Below are 18,881 nucleotides of genomic sequence, written 5' to 3'. Positions count from 1 at the left end.
TAACTTGGATGTAAATTATAAAAATAGATAATAAAATTTTTTAAATTAAAAAAACAAAGACCAGGATAATAGTGGTGCCTAGTGGCTCAGTCGGTTGGGCGTCTGACTTCAGCTCTGGTCATGATCTCATAGTTTGTGAGTTCAAGCCCCACAATCAGGCTCTCTGCTGGGCAGCGCAGAGCCTGCTTGAGATCCTCTGTCTCCCTCTGTCTCTGCCCCTCCCCAACTTGCATGGTCTTTCTCTCTCTCTCTCTCTCAAAAATAAATTTAAAACAAAGCATTAAAAAATAAAATAAAATAAAATAAAATAAAATAAAATAAAATAAAATAAAGACCAGGATAATAATTTATTACATAAAATAAAGAGAGGAAAGAAAACTTATATTTCATTTCAGACTGGGAACTCCTTTATGACAAGAACAGTCTCATTCATCTTTATATCTCCAGGGCTTAGCTTGCAACCTGCCTTCCCTGATATCTGTCACTATATAGTAGCTTCTCAACAAAAATTTATTGAATGAGTTGATGCTTCAGGCTGTTCTGTCTGGTGATTATATTTATAAAATGTATTATTTCTATGGAATTAATAGGGGGTTAAATTAAAGCTAATGATGATAGTTAACTTCGCATTTAACTAGTTAATTGATGATTCAGGGTTTATCTTGAAATCAGTGAATATCTCACAGATACTTTGTTCTTAATCCCATATGCTTTCATCAGGTGAACACTCCAACCAAAACCTATGGAATGGGGAAAGGCCGTGCGGCAGATCTGAAGTATATTGAGGCTTGTGCCAGACGCATTGTGCAAAACTCACATGGGTACAAAATTGTGACTGAGAAAAGCACAGTTCCAGTGAGGGCAGCAGAAAGTATTCGTCGAATATTTGATGCAAACACAAAACCCAACTTGAATTTACAGGTATAAAAAAAGGAAGCGTTAGAACCTGATACTATGTAAATATTGCTGCTTATAGTTGCCCATGGTTAATTCTAGGCTTACAACTTTGCTTTGCATTGGGATTCTAGGTACTGTCCAACCCTGAGTTCTTGGCGGAAGGAACAGCCATCAAGGACCTGAAGAACCCAGACAGAGTACTGATTGGAGGGGATGAAACGCCAGAGGGCCAGAGAGCTGTGCAGGCACTGTGTGCTGTGTATGAGCACTGGGTTCCCAGAGAAAAGATCCTCACCACTAATACTTGGTCTTCAGAACTTTCCAAACTGGTTGGTATAGAGCATTCAACTCTCCATTTAATTTAAAGCCAAGGACTTATTTCTCTTAAGCCTGATAAGCCACACAGGTACTTTCTTAATATTAAATAAAAGGTATGCTTTTGAAGACAATATTCTTGTCCATTATGAAATAATTTTCACAAGGGAAATCAAATATTGGGGTATAAAATATTTTGGAAAGTGCTAAATTTTAATAAAATATAACATAAAATGAAGGGTTCATTAAAATTGTAGTCTTAAAAATCACTCTTTCCCTTTTTTACTCCCGTTCTTAATCATCTTTCTTCTCAAATTTAAAACGTTTTCCTTTACCAACCCGTTCATAGCCTCCTCAAATTGAGGCCATCAGTAACTTTTATATCTCCCTCAGTAATTTGTATCAACTCAGTGAAATATAATCCAGACATTTAAAATTGCCATTTTAACTCGTTGTACTTTTCCTTTTTTTCCCCCCCGAAGGCAGCAAATGCTTTTCTTGCCCAGAGGATCAGCAGTATTAACTCTATAAGTGCCCTCTGTGAAGCAACAGGGGCTGATGTAGAAGAGGTGGCAACAGCCATTGGAATGGACCAGAGAATTGGAAATAAGTTTCTGAAAGCCAGTGTTGGTAAATTGAAAATTTTCTGTACATAAAATAGATTCATTTAGCTGGGTCTCTAACTTTAAGGAAGTCTTTTTTTTTTTTTTAATATTTATTTATTTTTGAGAGAGAGAGAGAGAGAGAGAAAGTGTGGGGAGGGGTAGAGAGAGAGGGAGACAGAGGATCAGAAGCAGGCTGTGCGCTGACAGCACAGAGCCCAAGGAGGGACTCAGACTCACAAACTGTGAGATCGTGATCTGAGCCGAAGTTGGACGTTTAACCAACTGAGCCACCCAGGCACCCCAAAGAAATCTTTGTTTAACTTGATGCCCTCAAAATAATGATTCTGTTATACATGTGACATCTTCAACCTATCTGGAACTTCCCAAGTGCAGCAATAATTTAACCTATATTGTTTAATAATTACTGATTGATTAGGAGGATAAACAGAGTTCACTGTTTTAGGAGCATTAATTGGTATTCAGTTCGAACATTTAGGAAGAGTAAGTTCCAGAGACCACATAGGAAATAACTCAATACCTTACTGAAGCAAACAGGAAACAAATTTCCTATCATTTACTTTGCCTACTAATATACTTTTGGAAATGTGGCCTGGGTGAAGTAAGTCGGTCCTTATTAGTTGCCAGTTCTGTACTTCTGAATTATCCTATTTGCTAAAATTTATTTTTAATCCCAAAATCAGTGCTCCTAGTGCTTTCACGGTCATTTGCAGACACAACACAGCAGCAAAAAATTTGAGTCACCCAACACAGACATTTCCAGCTGAAGTTGCATAAGGCAATGCTCTTGTTTCAGCTCCCATTCTGTAAACAAGTGCTTTTTTTGTGGTCTATTTAGTGTCACATTTTTTACATTTTTGTGCTTTTTATTGGTGGTTTCACTTTTCTAAATGGCCCTCAGGCATATTGCAAAGTGCTGCCTAGTGTTTTGTTTTTTTTTTTTTTACATTTTTTTTAACGTTTATTTATTTTTGAGACAGAGAGAGACAGAGCATGAACGGGGGAGGGGCAGAGAGAGAGGGAGACACAGAATCCGAAGCAGGCTCCAGGCTCTGAGCCATCAGCCCAGAGCCCGACACGGGGCTCGAACTCACGGACCGCAAGATCGTGACCTGAGCTGAAGCCGGACGCTCAACCGACTGAGCCACCCAGGCGCCCCTGCTGCCTAGTGTTTTGAAGTGCCAGGAGACTCTGATGTACCTCACAGAGAAAATACGTGTGGTTAGATAAGCTTTATTCAGGAATGAGTTGTAGTGCTGTTGGCTATGAATTTAATGTTAATGAATCAATAATATAAAATAAAGTGTCTTTAAACTCAATAAGGGCAAGAACAGGGACACTGGGCTGGCTCAGTTGGTAGAGCATGCAACTCTTGATCTCAGGGTAATGAGTTTGAGCCCCATTTTGGGTATAGAGCTTACTTAAAAGGGGGAGGCAGAAGACATGAGCAGACATTTCTCCAAAGAAGACATACAGATGGCAAACAGACACATGAAAAGATGCCCCGTATCACTCATCATCAGAGAAATGCAAATCAAAACCGTAATGACATATCACCTCACACCTGTCAGAATAGCTAAACTAAAAAATACAAGAAACAACAAATGTTGGCAATGATACAGAGGAAAAGGAACACTTGTGCACTGTTGGGGGGAATAAAAACTATTGCAGCCAGTGTGGAAAACCATATATGGAGATTCCTCAAAAATTAAAAATAGAATTATCATGTGATCCAGTAATTCCACTACTGGGTATTTACCCAAAGAATACAAAAACACTAATTCAAAAAGATATATCGACCCCTATGTTTATTGCAGCATTATTTACACTAGGCAAGATATGGCGGCAACACATATATATGTGTATATATACATATACACACCACATCTTCCTTATCCATTCATCTATCAATGGACATATACATATATATATATATATATGTATATATATATGTGTGTGTGTGTGTGTATATGTATATGTATATAATATATATACATACACACATATATATATATATACACACACATACATATATATACATATACACAGTGGAATATTACTCAGCCATAGAAAAGAATGAACTCTTGCTATTTGCAACAACATGAATGAATCTAGAGAGTATTATGCTAAGTGAAATAAGTCAGTTAAGGAAAGATAAATACCATAAGATTTCACTCATATGTGGAATTTAAGAAATAAAACAAACAAAAGAGAAAAGAGACAAACCAAGAAACAGACTCTTAACTATAGAGAACATACTTATGGCTGCCAGAGGGGAAGTGGATGGGGTGAAATAGATGAAGGGGATTAAGACTACACTTATCATGATGAACACTGAGTAATGTGTAGAATTGTTGAATCACTATATTGTAGACCTGAAACTAACATAACACTGTATATATACTATGCTGGAATTAAAATTGAAAATCAAAAAAAATAAAAACATTAAAAAGTCTAAGTATAATAAAATAAAATAAATTTTTAATAAAAGTAAAATGATTATGTATCAATTTGTTGGTGAAATGTGACCATAAGCTCACAGGAACCTAACTCTTTATTTTGCCTAGGAACAATGCTTTAGTATTCATTAATTCCACATTTGTGGCAATTTTGTAGAATGTAACTAGTAGATAATGAAAATTGGTTGTGTTTTTGGATATAAGTTAACATGGTTGATCTAAGGGTAAATAGAGTTTTATAGATTGGGCCATAGGCAGCCCTTCGTGTGTTTCTGGGGCCTAATGCCATTTCTCAATTCTGGTTTCCCTGCCCTTTTCTATCTTTTTAGTATTTTCTTTAAGCTACCATTTAAAAAAAAAATAGCTACTATTTATTGAAGGTCTATTATGCAACAAGTTCTGAACTAGTACTTTATATATCTCATTTATTAATCCTTATAGCCTGTTAAGAAGGTTCTGGTATGTCCTTTATAGAGATGGTTAGGGATCAGGGAAATTTTCACAACTTGCTGTAAGTCACACAACTAGTGAGTGGCTAGGTGTTTTGGACTCCAAAGCACATGCCAATCCTTACTGTATATTGAATTGTGTTAGAACAGGGTGGGCAAACTATTGTCTTCAGGCTAAAATTGGTCCCCAGCTTGTTTTATAAATAAAGTTTTATTGGAACACAGCCATGCCAATTTTATTACATATTGTCTATGACTGCTTTTGAGCTACAAAGGCAGAGTTGAATATTTGTGCCAGAGATTATGTGGCCCACAAAGGCTAAAATATTTGCAATTTGTCCCATAAACTTTACCAGCCCTGTGCTAAACTAAGTGCTAAACTAAGAGAGGTGGGGCAGTGATACCAGATGAATAAGGAATAAAATAGAAAATGTAGCCATAATAAAACATTTACTAGAAGATTATCTAGAAATTATTTATAGAGTTGATTAGTTGCTTGCAAATTTCACACATTATTTAAACCCAGTAACTTTCCAACATCTGAATTTTATTATTAGAAATCCTAGCATAGGGTCACCTGACTGGCACAGTAGAGCATGCAACTCTAATACAGTAGAGCATGCAACTCTTGATCTCAGGGTTGTGAGTTTGAGCCCCATGTGTGGGGTGGAGTTTACTTAAAGAAAAAAAAATTCTAGCTTAGGCCCTCTGATTTAGTGTGACAGATTTGTCACATGATTCAGTTGTGGTTCTTAAATAAAAATACTGTCACTTTTTTCTTCAGGTTTTGGTGGAAGCTGCTTTCAAAAAGATGTTCTGAATTTGGTTTATCTCTGTGAGGCTCTGAATTTGCCTGAAGTAGCTCGGTATTGGCAGCAGGTATTAATCTTTCTAGTCACAACTTTTGCTTAACTTCTGATTAAAACATGTCACCCTTTGTGAGATGTTTTTGACAGAATTTATTTATTCCAGGAACTCAAACATTATATTCAGTTTCTTTATTTTAGGTTTACTTATTGGGCTTCTGTGTTTTTGTCTTTTTTGCTAATCAACTCTGATGGAAATTTCTGATAAACTATCTGTCTTCTAGTTTTATAACACATTTGCTCTCAGGGTAAAGCAAGAACTATTAATTACAACTCTTCTCTATCCTAAAAGGCAGACAATCATAACAAAGGAAGAACCTGTATTGTAATGCTTTCAAGGTGGTTTGTGTGTGTTGATATTTGTTTTGTCCCTTTGAGATTCACAGAGCTAAAATTAAAGACCCTTCCCAAACTGAAAATAGAGTTCACATTAATTGAGTGCTTTCCCTGTGCCAGGCACTTTCTTAGGTACTTTGCATATTTCATTTAGTCCTCATCACTAATATTCCCCATTTCTAGGTGAGGAAACTGAGGCTTAGAGACGTTAAGTAATATGTCCAAGATACTAGCCGGTGTACATATCTTTGCCAAATATTTTTTCTGCAACTTTGTAGTTTTTTAGATTTCAGCAGTGGGTGACAGTATAAGGAAATGTACATTTTTAAGGAAAATGTACAATGTAAAAGTTTGTTTCATTCAGTCCAGCATGATGACTTTAGCTTCCTGTCCATCATGGCAAAATGCAGATAAAGTCTTGATTTTCCAACACTCTGGGCTCATTTCACGAGCTCTCAGGTTTTGAGACAGCCCCTAGAAATTCAGTGCCTTAAAAAAAAAAAAAACACATAAAAACTAGTCTCTTTCCTTATACACTGGCCACCAATAGGAAGTCTTGTTTCTTTATTTATTTTTACTTTTTTTTAAATGTTTATTTATTTATTTATTTTGAGAGATGGAGAGAGCGAGTGTGAGCAGGGGAGGGGCAGAGAGAGAGGGAGACAAAAGATCCAAAGTGGGCTCTGTGCTGATGCAGAGAGCCCGTATGGGGCTCGAACCCATGAACTGTGAGATCATGACATGAACCGAAGTCAGACACTCAACCCGCTGAGCCACCCAGGTGCTCCTGAAGTCTGTTTATAGACTCTTAGGAGAGTAAAGGGTTAGGTGAGCAGAGACTTTTATTCTTACAATATTTAGTTAAAAACTTAGCCAAGGGTTAGGAGTGCTATGCTTTATCAAGAGGCAGCTATAACTCTGCATTGTTCAACTGTTTTCTGCTCACTTTCTACTTCCACTCAGTTTCGGTGAGGGGTAAGCGTATATGGCAAGGGTGGTGGTGGGGCTTTGGGATTTGATTGCTTACAGCCTTGCTTCCATAGGGTTTGGAGAAGTTGGCAAAGGAGAACTCTGTTTTCTCTGTGCCTTTTTTCAGCTATTATAGCTGGATCTCAAGTGGGGTTGAAACTTAACTGTGCTCCTCATCTTTACATCCATCCCATCTGAGGTTGGTGCATGGAAGCCAAGTGAAAATTTTCAGGGTGACTTTAAGTGTGGGATGGTAATTCTTTTTTTTTTTTTTTTTAATTTTTAATAGATACTGAAGAGGTTGTTTAATCTTTGCCTCCTGTTACTTTATGAGGCTGGTATTCATACACTAGTACTATAAAACTGTGAGCAGTGTGTGGCATAGGCTTCACCTCTTTTAACTGCACTAATTGTACATGTATACGTTGTATAATTGTACATGTAATTTCAGGTCATAGATATGAATGACTACCAGAGAAGGAGATTTGCTTCCCGGATTATAGACAGTCTGTTTAATACAGTAACTGATAAGAAGATAGCTATTTTGGGATTTGCATTCAAAAAGGACACCGGTGATACGAGGTACCAGTTCTTAAAAATATTTCAACCCCTTTGAGAGTACTAACTGCTCATCTTATTTTGATTTTTGATAGTGGATGTGTGTGTGTGAAATATATGTGCATATATATAGTATAAAGAATAAAAGTAAAGTGAACATCTGTATCCTCACAAGAAATAGAATTTTCCCTCTACAAACTCCTTAGGTATTAGAATATATGCCATTTTGTTTCATTACACTCCCTAGCAATACTGATGTTTTTTCCTTTAGAGAATCTTCTAGCATATATATCAGCAAATATTTGATGGATGAAGGTGCACATCTCCATATATATGATCCAAAAGTACCAAGGGAACAAATAGTTGTGGATCTTTCTCACCCAGGAGTTTCAGAGGATGACCAAGGTAAGGCTTTGAGTCTTATGAATCACTGAATATGGGCCTAAAACTTGTTTGTTCTCTAGAAACCTTTGGTGGTTCTGTTTTTGTTTTTGTTTCTTAATGAAATGCTGCATTAAAAAAATTTTTTTAGGGGTGCCTGGGTGGCTCAGTTAGGCATCCAACTCTTGATTTTGATTCAGGTCATGGCCTCAACAGTTCATGGGATCAAGCCTTGCATCAGGCTCCGTGCTGACAGTACAGAGCCTGCTTGGGATTCTCTCTCTCCCTGTTTCTCTGTCCCTCCCCCCGGCTCTCTCTCTCTCTCTCTCTCTCTCTCAAAATAAATAAATAAACTTAAAAAAAAATTCCAGTATGGTTAACATACAATGTTGTATTAGTTTCATATGTACAATATAGTGATTCAACAATTCCATACATTACTCAGTGCTCTTTGATAAAGTGCAGTCTAAATCCCCTTTATCTATTTCACCCATTCCCCCCACCTGCCCCTCTGGTTTGTTCTCTATAGTTAAGACTGTTTCTTAGTTTGTCTTTCTTTCTCTCTCCATTTTTTTTCCTTTATTTGTTTGGTTTCTTAAATTACACATATGAGTGAAGTCATATGGTATTTGTCTTTCTCTGACTGACTTACTTTACTTAGCATTGTACTCCCTAGCTCCATCCATGTTATTGCAAATGGCAAGATTTCATTCTTTTTGATGGCTGAGTAATATTCTGCTGTATGCATATGTATGTGTGTATGTGTATATATGTGTGTGTATGGTACAGCTTCCTTATCTATTCATCTGTTGATGGACATTTGTGCTGCTTCCATGGTTGTTCTGTTTTTATCATTGGTAGGCCTTCTTTTCTGCCTCATTTCTCTAAAATTAAACTCTTAGACATTGTTCTATCAACTTTGATTTTATTAGCTGTGGGTTGGTCTGATGATTTTTCCAACATACCCTAAGAAGCCCCAGATGTTCCAAGGAGATGCTTCTAGGGTAAGGTTCAGGTACTCCAGGCGCCGCCCCCCCCCCCCCCATTACTCTCATTCTCACTTCAACCAGACTATTTCACTTCTGTCAGACCTTCCTAGTAACCCTAGTATTAAAATGCGTAATTTCAAATAATTCCCTTCTTATTGCCAATTTTTTGTTGCTGTTGTTATAGTGTCCCGGCTCGTGACCATTTCCAAGGATCCATATGAAGCATGTGATGGTGCCCATGCTGTGGTTATTTGCACTGAGTGGGACATGTTTAAGGTGAGGTGACAAGTACTATGAAAGAAAATCTTAGAAGTATTCTGGTATCAGTAGGGGTTGAGTATGTGTTCATGTATATGTTCTAATTGTTTCATTTCTGTCTTTATAGGAATTGGATTATGAACGCATTCATAAAAAAATGCTGAAGCCAGCCTTTATCTTTGATGGACGACGTGTCTTGGATGGGCTCCACAACGAACTACAAACCATTGGCTTCCAGGTAATTAATTATGATCCTGGACCAGTTTTGTTTTGTTTGTTTGGTCATTTGCTTTTTAGTGGGTTTGAGTTTTAGAATTTTAATATTCCCTTCTTTAGCAATAACATAACATGGGGGCAACATGTCAGTTCTCTGGAAAATCTCTATGCGATTTGTGTAATTACTCCACTCCCTCCTTAATTTGTAATCTCAAGATCATTCAGTATTGGTCTTCCTTACATGGTATCTAGGAGTCAGTAGTTATCTATTACATGGGGATAGAATGTACCTTGTCTTACTTCATATAAAGATCAAGTAAGAAAATATACAATTTAAAAGAATTTTTTTTTTCTTCCCAGAGCCACCCACACTGCTCTGATGAACTACCTGCACCACACTGACACCCTCAGGGGCCAGGCCACTTATTCCTATCTGAATGTTTTGAAAACTGCACAATGCACTGTAGTTGTCACATATTGCATAGGATCCTATACCTTTTGAGTGCTCAGCACTGTTCTAGTGCCTGAGAGGTCTGAGCGAGAAGTATGGGAGCTTTAGTGGGACTGGCCCTTTTTTAATTCAAAGATTGCTACCTAAATGGAGTGTTTAGAGAGCTGACAGAAACCTGAACAGTACCTTTATGTTGCATCTATTTCAATTTTACCAAGGGTCCCAAGAGTATTAATAAGAAGGAGGTACTTTCCATTTCCTCGGAGCAGTGTGTACGTGGGGGTGGGAGGCTTGAGGGGAGGTTGGGAGGGTGAAGAATTACGCCAGGAGATTGTAGTCAGCATAGTCCCATAGTCCCTGGGCAGAGCAGGGAGGGGGGAGTGTTGAGAGCTGGCTCTTGTGCATTTGCTCGGCACCAGCATTCTTGGAAAGGTACCCAGAAGGCTTTATCTGCTGTTCAGAATATTGGATCTGGTTCTCTTAACCTGTCACCGACTTGTTAAAGATCCTTCTTATAGAATTCAGTGCTCATTTCTCATTCGTGAGAGATTCACTTGCAGCAAGAATCAGATGACGTCCTTGTCTGTTAACATTCCATCAGGGACCTTGGGGATTCTTCTACTGCACCCCTCCTTAGTGAGTAACAGCATGACTGCTTTTCCCAGTCATGACTTAAACTGAAGCAATGTTATTTTTTAAAGATTACTTCCAAGACGTAAACACATTTTCTTGCATTCTTGTGTTACTCATTTAAGGGAGAAGATAGGTAATATAAGCTTGGATTCTTATAAAAGTTAACTTTTCTGAGTACGGATTTTTAAAAAATGGGGAAAAAATGAGGAATGGAATCACTAAATAAAGGGAATTTGTAAGTCACTAAAATGATTAATACAAAGCAAAAACCCTTTGAGTCAGAATTATATAGTTAATTTTAAAAAGTTTTTTTTACTTTATTTTGAGAAAGAGAGAGCATGAGCAGAGGCAGATAGAGAGGGAGAGGAGAATCCCAAGCACTACACTGTCAGCACAGAGCCCAACGGAGGGCTCGAACTCACAAACCATGAGATCTTGACCTGAGCCAAAATCAAGAGTCGGACGCTTAACTGACTGAGCCACTCAGGTGCTCTTAATTTTTAACTCAAAAGACATTTGTGAAAATTGTATAGTATATTTTTGCTATAGAGAAGAGCTAAATTTATGATTGTTAAAGAAGCAGTGTCTTTAAAGATAAGATTAGTGATTTTAGATATATGAGGAAAAGTTTAAAATGTAATATGCAAAATAAAAATAGACTACCACTTATTTATTGAAGGCTGACTTGTATGCCGGCCACTGCACTGGGCACTTTATCTAATTTAATCCATAACACAACCTGTTGAAGTAAGTGGTAGTAACACTGTTTACAAATGAGGAAGAAAGATCTAGAGAGCTTAGTTGACACAACAATTAGCAATCAGGAATCCAGCTGGGGCCTGAACTCCTGAAATCTATGCTATTACAGCTGATGTAAATTTAAAAAAAAAAAAAAATTCTTTTTTAATGTTTATTTAGTTTTGAGAGACAGAGAGAGACAGGGCACGAACAGGGCCCAATGCGGGGCCCAAACTCACAAACCGTGAGATCATGACCTGAGCCAAAGTCAGCTGCTCAACTGACTGAACCACCCAGGTCCCTCAAGCTGATGTAAATTTTTTAGAATAAGGGAACAGATGTGAGAATAGAGTTTGAGAGAGAATTTGATTGCACTGGAATCTTGTCTGTTAGTTGCTTTCATCCATGTTGCTGACACAGTGGTGGCATGTGATTCTGTCCTCAGTCTGAAGGGGTCTGGTGTTGGGAATGGCAAGAGTAAGAGTGTCTAGCTGTAAATTTGGAGAGTGGAGTGTTAGATTGACTCTAGAAACATGAAAAATACAGAAGGAACCAAAAATCTTTCATAGCAACCCAGAAAACTTGAGACCCTCTTTTGATTTTAAAAGGAAAAAATAGGTTTTCTTTCTAAAATCTTTCTTTTCCTCCCTAGATTGAAACAATTGGAAAAAAGGTGTCTTCAAAGAGAATTCCATATGCGCCTTCGGGGGAAATTCCAAAGTTTAGCCTTCAGGATCCACCGAACAAGAAACCCAGAGTATAGTCATTGCCATTTTTATTTGTAAATTTTTTGGTACTTTAGGATAGCAGATATCTATCTGATATTAAATGGTAAATGAACCAAGTGTTTTTAAGGAAACAAAACTATTTTTTTAATCAAATTTATACTAGCTATATGGGAATTAGCATATCTGGTATTATGAATCTAGAATATTTTTTACATATTTTTGTAATTTTGTTACCTCAGTGATTGGATGAGTGGTAAATAATCATGTTGGTTTTAATGGTGTCGATCTTTGTAAAATACAGATTAAACCTAAAACACTTTTTACTTTATAAAATGTCCATAGGCAGCACTTTAATATCACATGTACACTCTTCAGTTTTTCTGATCATTGGTTTATTTACTTGTTATTAAATGTATATATTTTAAACCGTGAAATTGCTGTCCTAAACACTGGGCTAAACCTGTTAACCTTTCAGAAAGTGTCCTGGAGACTTAGAGGTTTCTGGCTTAATTGGGTGAGGTGTTTCCCAAGCCATTTCTTGTCTCTCTGAACAGACAGGGAAAATTCAGTGGATAGAATGGGGCCTTGTGCTTTTTTCTTTTCTTATCTTCCTTCCTTTCTTCCTTTCTCCTTTCCTCTCCTTTTTCTTTCTTTCTTTCTTTCTTTCTTTCTTTCTTTCTTCCCTTTTCTTTCTTTTTTGGATGTGCTTAGAACATTTTTCCTATGCTTCCATGTTACAAGTGACCCTATAAGTTTGGTTTGGGTAATGTTCCTTTGCTCCTTTTGTTTGAACGAGCTGCGTTGTTGGTTTTTTAGCCCAAGAATGTCATCACTGCTCATTTCCAATCGATCCAAATAAGACTAAAAGGCAATTTTTTTTTTTAACGTGAAGAAAATATCAGTATTGGTCTAGTTTATTCTTCTTCATGTCTCGTTTTTTCTCACTGATCATTATTTTTTTAGTTCAAGAGCCAAAAATATTTGTTACCTTCATTTTGCATTTTTAGTTCTATAACTCATTGAAGTTCCCCTTTTCCTTTAAATAAGAAAATCAATATAATCTCATGTATGAACTTAAAAAAGTAGATTTTACAAATTATGTATAGCATTATTCTAAAGTAAGAATTTTTGTATGTTTCCATGTGCTTTTTTATTACGTGTCTTATTGACTTTGATTTTGTCTTATGCTTTATCATTATTGAAATATGCCAGATGTCCATCTGATGCTATGCTCTGCTGAGAGTATACAAATCAAGTTAAACAGATACAGGCCTCATCCTTTAGGAATTTTGAGGTTCAGTTAGAATACAGAAACAAATACAAAGATGAGAGACATCTGTACAGATAGCAAACACATAAATAAAATATTCTGTATCAACAATTGCGTGAGTGTATTTTCTGTCATAGTACAAGTAACAAATGAGTCATGACAGTCTGACATTAGAAAAATATTACTCCTGGGGCCCCTGGGTGGCTCAGTCAGTTAGTTGGCTGTCTGACTTCCGCTCAGGTTATGATCTCGTGGTTCGTGAGTTTGAGACCCACGTCAGGCTCTGTGCTGACAGCTTGGAGCCTGGAGCCTGTTTCGGATTCTGTGTCTCTCTCTCTGACCCTCCCCTGCTCATGCTCTGTCTCTGTCTCTCTCTCTCCAAAATAAATAAATATTTAAAAAGTTAAAAAAAAAAAAAGAAAAATATTGCTCCTTACTTTTTTGAGAAAAGGACCTTACATCATTCTTTCAAATGATGTAAGAACGGAAGGGAATTTAGCAAATAGATCTGGTGCCTGCAAATCAAAGCTCATGGGCCAAATCTGGCTAGCCACCTATAAATAAGCTAAGAATGGTTTTTATAATTTTATATGATTATATATATTTTTTTATTTAAGATTTTATTTTTAAGTAATCTCTACACCTAATGCGGGGCCAAACTCACAACCCTGAGCTCAAGACTTACTTGCTCTTCTGACTAAGCCAGCGAGGTGCCCCTCCATGATTATATTTAAAAAGATTTTTTTAATGTTTACTTTTGAGAGAGAGAACACAAGCAGGGAAGGGGCAGAAAGAGAGAGAGGCAGAAGATCTGAAGTGGGGTCCGTGCTGACAGCAGACAGCCTGATGTGAGGCTCAAACTCACAAACTAAGAGATCGTGACCTGAGCCAAAGTCAGACACTTAACCAACTGAATCACCCGGGCGCCCCAATATGATTATATTTGAAATGGTTATGTAAGTCCCCAATTTTGCCCCTTGGCCTGAATAGCCTAAAATATTTGCTATCCAGCTCTTTAAGAAAATGTTTGCAGATAAGAGTGAAAAAAACAAAACTCCAGAAAGAGACAAACACCAGAGTGATTGAACATAAAATGATTCCTTACTCTTAAGATCCTGAAGTGAAAATGAGCTTATTCATCAGACTTCAGCTCAGGTTATGATCCCACAGTTGATGGGTTTGAGCCCCACGTTGGGCTCTGTGCTGACAGCTCAGAACCTGGAGCCTACTTCAGAATCTGTGTCTCCCTCTGTCTCTGCCCTGCCCCCGCTCGCACTCTCTCTCTTAAAAAGAAATAACACTTAAAAAAAAGAGTCTGTCTCTTAACCAACTGAGCCACCCAGGCACCCCACATTTGTCTTTTTATGACTGGACTATTTCACTTAGGATAATATCCTCGGATGTTTAACCGACTAAGCCACCCAGGTGCCCCTACAAAACCATTATTAAAAAGACAAAAAGCAGAGCTCTCCGTCAGCATGGTACACTGAGCACACACATCCTCTCCCTTCTTAGGACCCTATTATAGCAAGAGGGGGAAAAGGCATAATCCAATACAACAAAGGGAATAGGAAGGGGCCATCCGTGGTCAAGAGATTTAAGGAAATTTCTGGAAAGCACTGAGTAGATGGATGTGTACTGACAGAGAAGGGCTGCTTCCTGGAGTACTGGCAGAGGAGTGGGTCTATGCAGCAGAACAGCAGAAGCTCTGCCCAAAAGGATACAGGAAAAAGAGGAACACACACCTGGGGCTTAACTGAAGGTCTTTAACTTCAACAGTCAACCTTCTCATCCAGTCTTCCCTCTATAAGCAGAATGACAGGCAGCCTGGCATTTACCCCCATGTGACGACATCTCTCAGTCCCAGGGTCAAAAACAAGCCCCCTAAAACAACCAGGAGGGGTTAGGGACAGGGTTCTTCTGTAAAGAAAATGATTAAAGTGTTGGGGAGAACTAGAGCAATGAGTATCGTCCTGCACCAGAACTAAGCCTTCCTTCTATGTTTTAAGTCCAACACCACCTTTGCCGTAAGGTAAAGCCATCAAGTCAAAAGACTATCTCAGGGCATCTGGGTGGCTCAGTCGTTAAGCATCTGACTTCAGCCCAGGTTTGTGAGCTCCAGCCCTGCTTCGAGCTCTGTGGGATTTTCTTTCTCTCTCTTTCTCCCTCTCTCTCTCTGCCCCTTGTGGGATTTTCTCTCTCTGCCTCTTGCTGACTTGCACCCTCTCTCAAAAAATAAAATAATAAAATAAAATAAAATAAGCCTAAAAAAAAAAAAAAGACTGGACTTCCAGGTACCTGGGTTGAATTAAACATATGTACTATTTTCATTCTCTCCTGAAATGAGAGAATGAGCCCTTACTTGAGCTTACTTACTAAAATGGCAGTAAAGGAATGAGAAAGATATAGACAAAGACAAAGAGAGTGGGAAAGGAGGCATGGATGGATAAGAGACGTGAACCAACTCTTAGAAGGTAGAAAGCAAGGGGACGCTAAGTAACTTAAAAAGAGCAAGCAGAAACTTCAATGCCCATACAAAAGACTGTTTCTTGGTGTAATTGTCTCCTTAGATCTCAAGAATTGGAAGCACCGGATATCACAAAAATTGGGGTTGCAGTGTGGGGCTGAAAACAGAGGACTTCTATGGAAGATGGTACATATAAGGAAGTTAGGTGCACCCAGTCTCTGTCTTACCTCATGAGAAGAAACTACCTTCCCCACCCCTCACTCTCAGGATAGTAGAGGTTTATTTTTAGGAAGAATAGAATCAGAAAATTTCAGACTTAGGGAGGGTGTCAGTGAGATGCCAGACTGGAAACAAGGGAACTAAATAAAAACCTGCACTCCCCTGTCCTGCTTGCTTTTTCTCACCTGGTTCTGAGAAGGTCAGCAGTCAGGTTTATAACCCTCAAGGAGGAGACTTGAGGATTATTACTATCTTTTTAAAGCTTAGATGGCTTTAGAGAAATGATCCTAACATTTGGGAGTCTGTCACTAAGAAATCCAGCTCACCCCCCAAACACTACAGTGAAGCTCCATCAGTTAGATGACTCCCCCCACTCCTGCTTCCCATCAGCTTTACTTTTTTTTAAAGTTTATTTATTTTGAGAGAGAGCGAGAGAGAGAGTGAAGGAGGGGCAGAGAGTGAATCCCAAGCAGGCCCCACACCATCAGTGCAGATCTTGATGTGGGTCTCGAACTCAGGAACCATGAGATCATGACCTGAGCCAAGACCAGGAGTCTGGGCACTTAACCGACTGAACCACCCAGGTGGCCCCACCATCAGCTTTAGACTGGCTTACCACTCAGTATGCATGTACAGCCAACGATCAGCAGACATTTGAGGACAGCCTTCAAGACAAAGGGCAAAGGAATGCCTGGGTGGCTCAGTCGGTTAAGCATCCAGCTCTTGATTTCGGCTCAGGTCATGATCTCATGGTTCGTGGATTTGAGCCTTACTTTGGGCTCTGTGCTGACAGTGTGGAGGCTGCTTGGGATTCTCTTCCTCTCTCTCTCTGCCCCTCCCTCTCTCTCTCATAAATAATAAACATTAAAAAAAAAAGTAGAGACTAAAACAAAGGAAATAGAGACAGTGCTCAATGTGGTGAACCACAATGTCAAAAGACTATCCACAGAGAGGAAAATAGAAGAAATCGCAGCTAGGAAACAAGAACAGGATGCTATTTTGAAAAAGGAAAAAGAAAGGAATCATCAGAGAACTCTTGGAAGTTACAATGCAGTGGCCAAAATCTTAGCAAGGGAATCATTGTCAAAGGAAATTTTCATGGAAGCCCAATGTAAAATAGATTAAAATGGTATTTTTATTAACACAAATGTATGTTAAAGTGTGTGTGGCTGGATCCTCAGGGACATGAAGGGCATGTGCTCACACCGCTCTCACGGCTGCTCCTGCTATTTTGCTCAACTTATATTCTGAACCCTTCTTTGTGATGTTATTCCCATTTTTCTGCCTAAGGCCACTGGTGCTCACGTTTCTGAATGTAATAATATTGATAAAACCTCTGAGGTTAGATGCTTTCAAGTAAGAGAAACTCCTATTCAAACTGGTTTAATGCATTTATTACCTCACCAAACAGGAAGTGGGTTTGGGGGTTGGCTGATTCAGTGGCTGGAAAAGGGGCTAGGACACTTGTACTAGTTGGTATCTTAAAAACCATGCGCATTTATCACTTTCATTTTCTGAAAAATGCCATTTGTGCTACACAAAGAAAAAGATCAGATATGCTGAAATGGGCATGTACTAAATTTTAACATTTGGAGACCAGTGATGCATTTTGTGCTGCTCAATCGAAAATTTTTATACAGACCTTCTGTCATGTCTGTGCATATAAATGCGCTTATTAATGCATCATTGTTTAGGAAGGTCAAAGCTCTGCCCTGGCCTTTTAAGATTCAAGCCTGTCCATTCTTGTGCAGTTGTGCAAGGCAGTATATCTCTACACACGTTAACCACACTCAAATGTCCAGCAAGATCCAGGTATTAGGTCACATGTTCTAGTCATGGTAGAATGGTCGGTTATGCAATAAGGAGTGAAGAAACAACAACCCCAGAAGCTACTATTTGTGATTCCACTTTGAAACAAACATTTCCTGCTACTCTTTCAAGTTTTGGGTTTAAGTTTAACTGGAGAGTATCCTGAGATTGCCAAGGGTAGGTGTTTTTAACTTAAAAAAAATTTTTTTTCTTTTTTATTCTGAGAGAGAGAGAGAGAGAGAGAGAGAGGGAGATTGAGAACAAGAGCAGAGAAAGGGGAGTGAGGGAGAGAGACAGAATTCCAAGCAGGCTCCACACTGTCAGTGCAGAGCTCAATGTGGGACTCAAACCCATGAACCTTGAGATCATGATCTGAGCTGAAACCAAGAGTTGGATGCTTAACTGACTGAACCACCCAGGTGCCCCTTACAATTTTTTATAATTCACTATTTTGCTGTTTGTCGGGTTTTTCTTGACTACTGTGCTGCTGAGGCTGCCAAAAACCTGCAAATGTCATCCATAAGCCCCAATCCCACATTTGTATCAAAATAGCTTCATTATATCATTTGCTGTTTTTATACATAGTTCCAAATCTGGAACTGTAACATACATATGTACTAATAAAATACTATTTTACTTATTTTATATTGAATCCTATGATAATTTCATTTGACAAAATTATTCTTCTGCTAGAATGTTTTACTATCATTCACCTATATTGTGCAAAATTAGGAAACATCCGGATTACATCATAGAATCAGGGTCTTAAAAGTAATCCAGGTTTCCTGTGAAATAACAGATTTTAAGGATGCTGGTTGCCTGAGATGCTTAAAGTTGGGCTAATTTTACACAGCAAAATTTATTAGGATCTATAAAGAAACTAAGCCAAAGTATATATGGCTTCCATGAGTTAAAATGTAACTAATTTTCAAAGTTATGCATTCCTTTTATAAACAATTCACCTATTTAAAAACTCAGAATTAGTCTTCTACATTACATATTTCACAATATAGCCATCTAAGAACTCCTTTGCAAGAATGTAGTAGGGGCACCTGGTTGGCTCAGTCAGTTAAGCATCTGACCTCAGCTCAGGTCATGATCTCACCATTTGTGAGTTCGAGCCCTGCATCAGGCTCTGTGCTGACGGCTCAGAGCCTGGAGACTGCTTGGGATTCTGTGTCTCCCTCTCTCTCTCTGCCCCTCCCCTGCTTGTTCTTTCTCTCTCTCAAAAATAAATAAATAAATAAATA

At 38.3% G+C, this 18,881-nt stretch overlaps 1 protein-coding gene across 4 annotated transcripts in view; it reads left to right on the top strand.

The window, feature by feature from the left end:
* The window catches only part of UGDH (UDP-glucose 6-dehydrogenase), a 34,665-nt gene extending 21,418 nt beyond the window's left edge, over positions 1–13,247 (top strand). For all 4 annotated transcript variants that reach the window (XM_047091791.1, XM_047091788.1, XM_047091789.1 and 1 more), the window contains 9 exons: positions 721–921; positions 1,029–1,226; positions 1,695–1,842; positions 5,528–5,622; positions 7,366–7,496; positions 7,744–7,877; positions 9,027–9,118; positions 9,228–9,338; positions 11,791–13,247. In XM_047091791.1, coding sequence (XP_046947747.1) covers positions 721–921; positions 1,029–1,226; positions 1,695–1,842; positions 5,528–5,622; positions 7,366–7,496; positions 7,744–7,877; positions 9,027–9,118; positions 9,228–9,338; positions 11,791–11,901 — 1,221 coding nt within the window. In that variant the 3' untranslated portion in view covers positions 11,902–13,247. The remainder of the gene's footprint in view (positions 1–720; positions 922–1,028; positions 1,227–1,694; positions 1,843–5,527; positions 5,623–7,365; positions 7,497–7,743; positions 7,878–9,026; positions 9,119–9,227; positions 9,339–11,790) is intronic.
* Positions 13,248–18,881: the final 5,634 nt, after the last annotated feature.

Source organism: Lynx rufus, unplaced genomic scaffold (genome assembly GCF_022079265.1).
Source record: "Lynx rufus isolate CCGP_SWC_20201006 ecotype Redwood Valley unplaced genomic scaffold, mLynRuf1.p SCAF_3, whole genome shotgun sequence".
In the NCBI taxonomy this organism is placed as follows: domain Eukaryota; kingdom Metazoa; phylum Chordata; class Mammalia; order Carnivora; family Felidae; genus Lynx; species Lynx rufus.
This window is presented reverse-complemented; position numbering and strand designations above follow the sequence as displayed.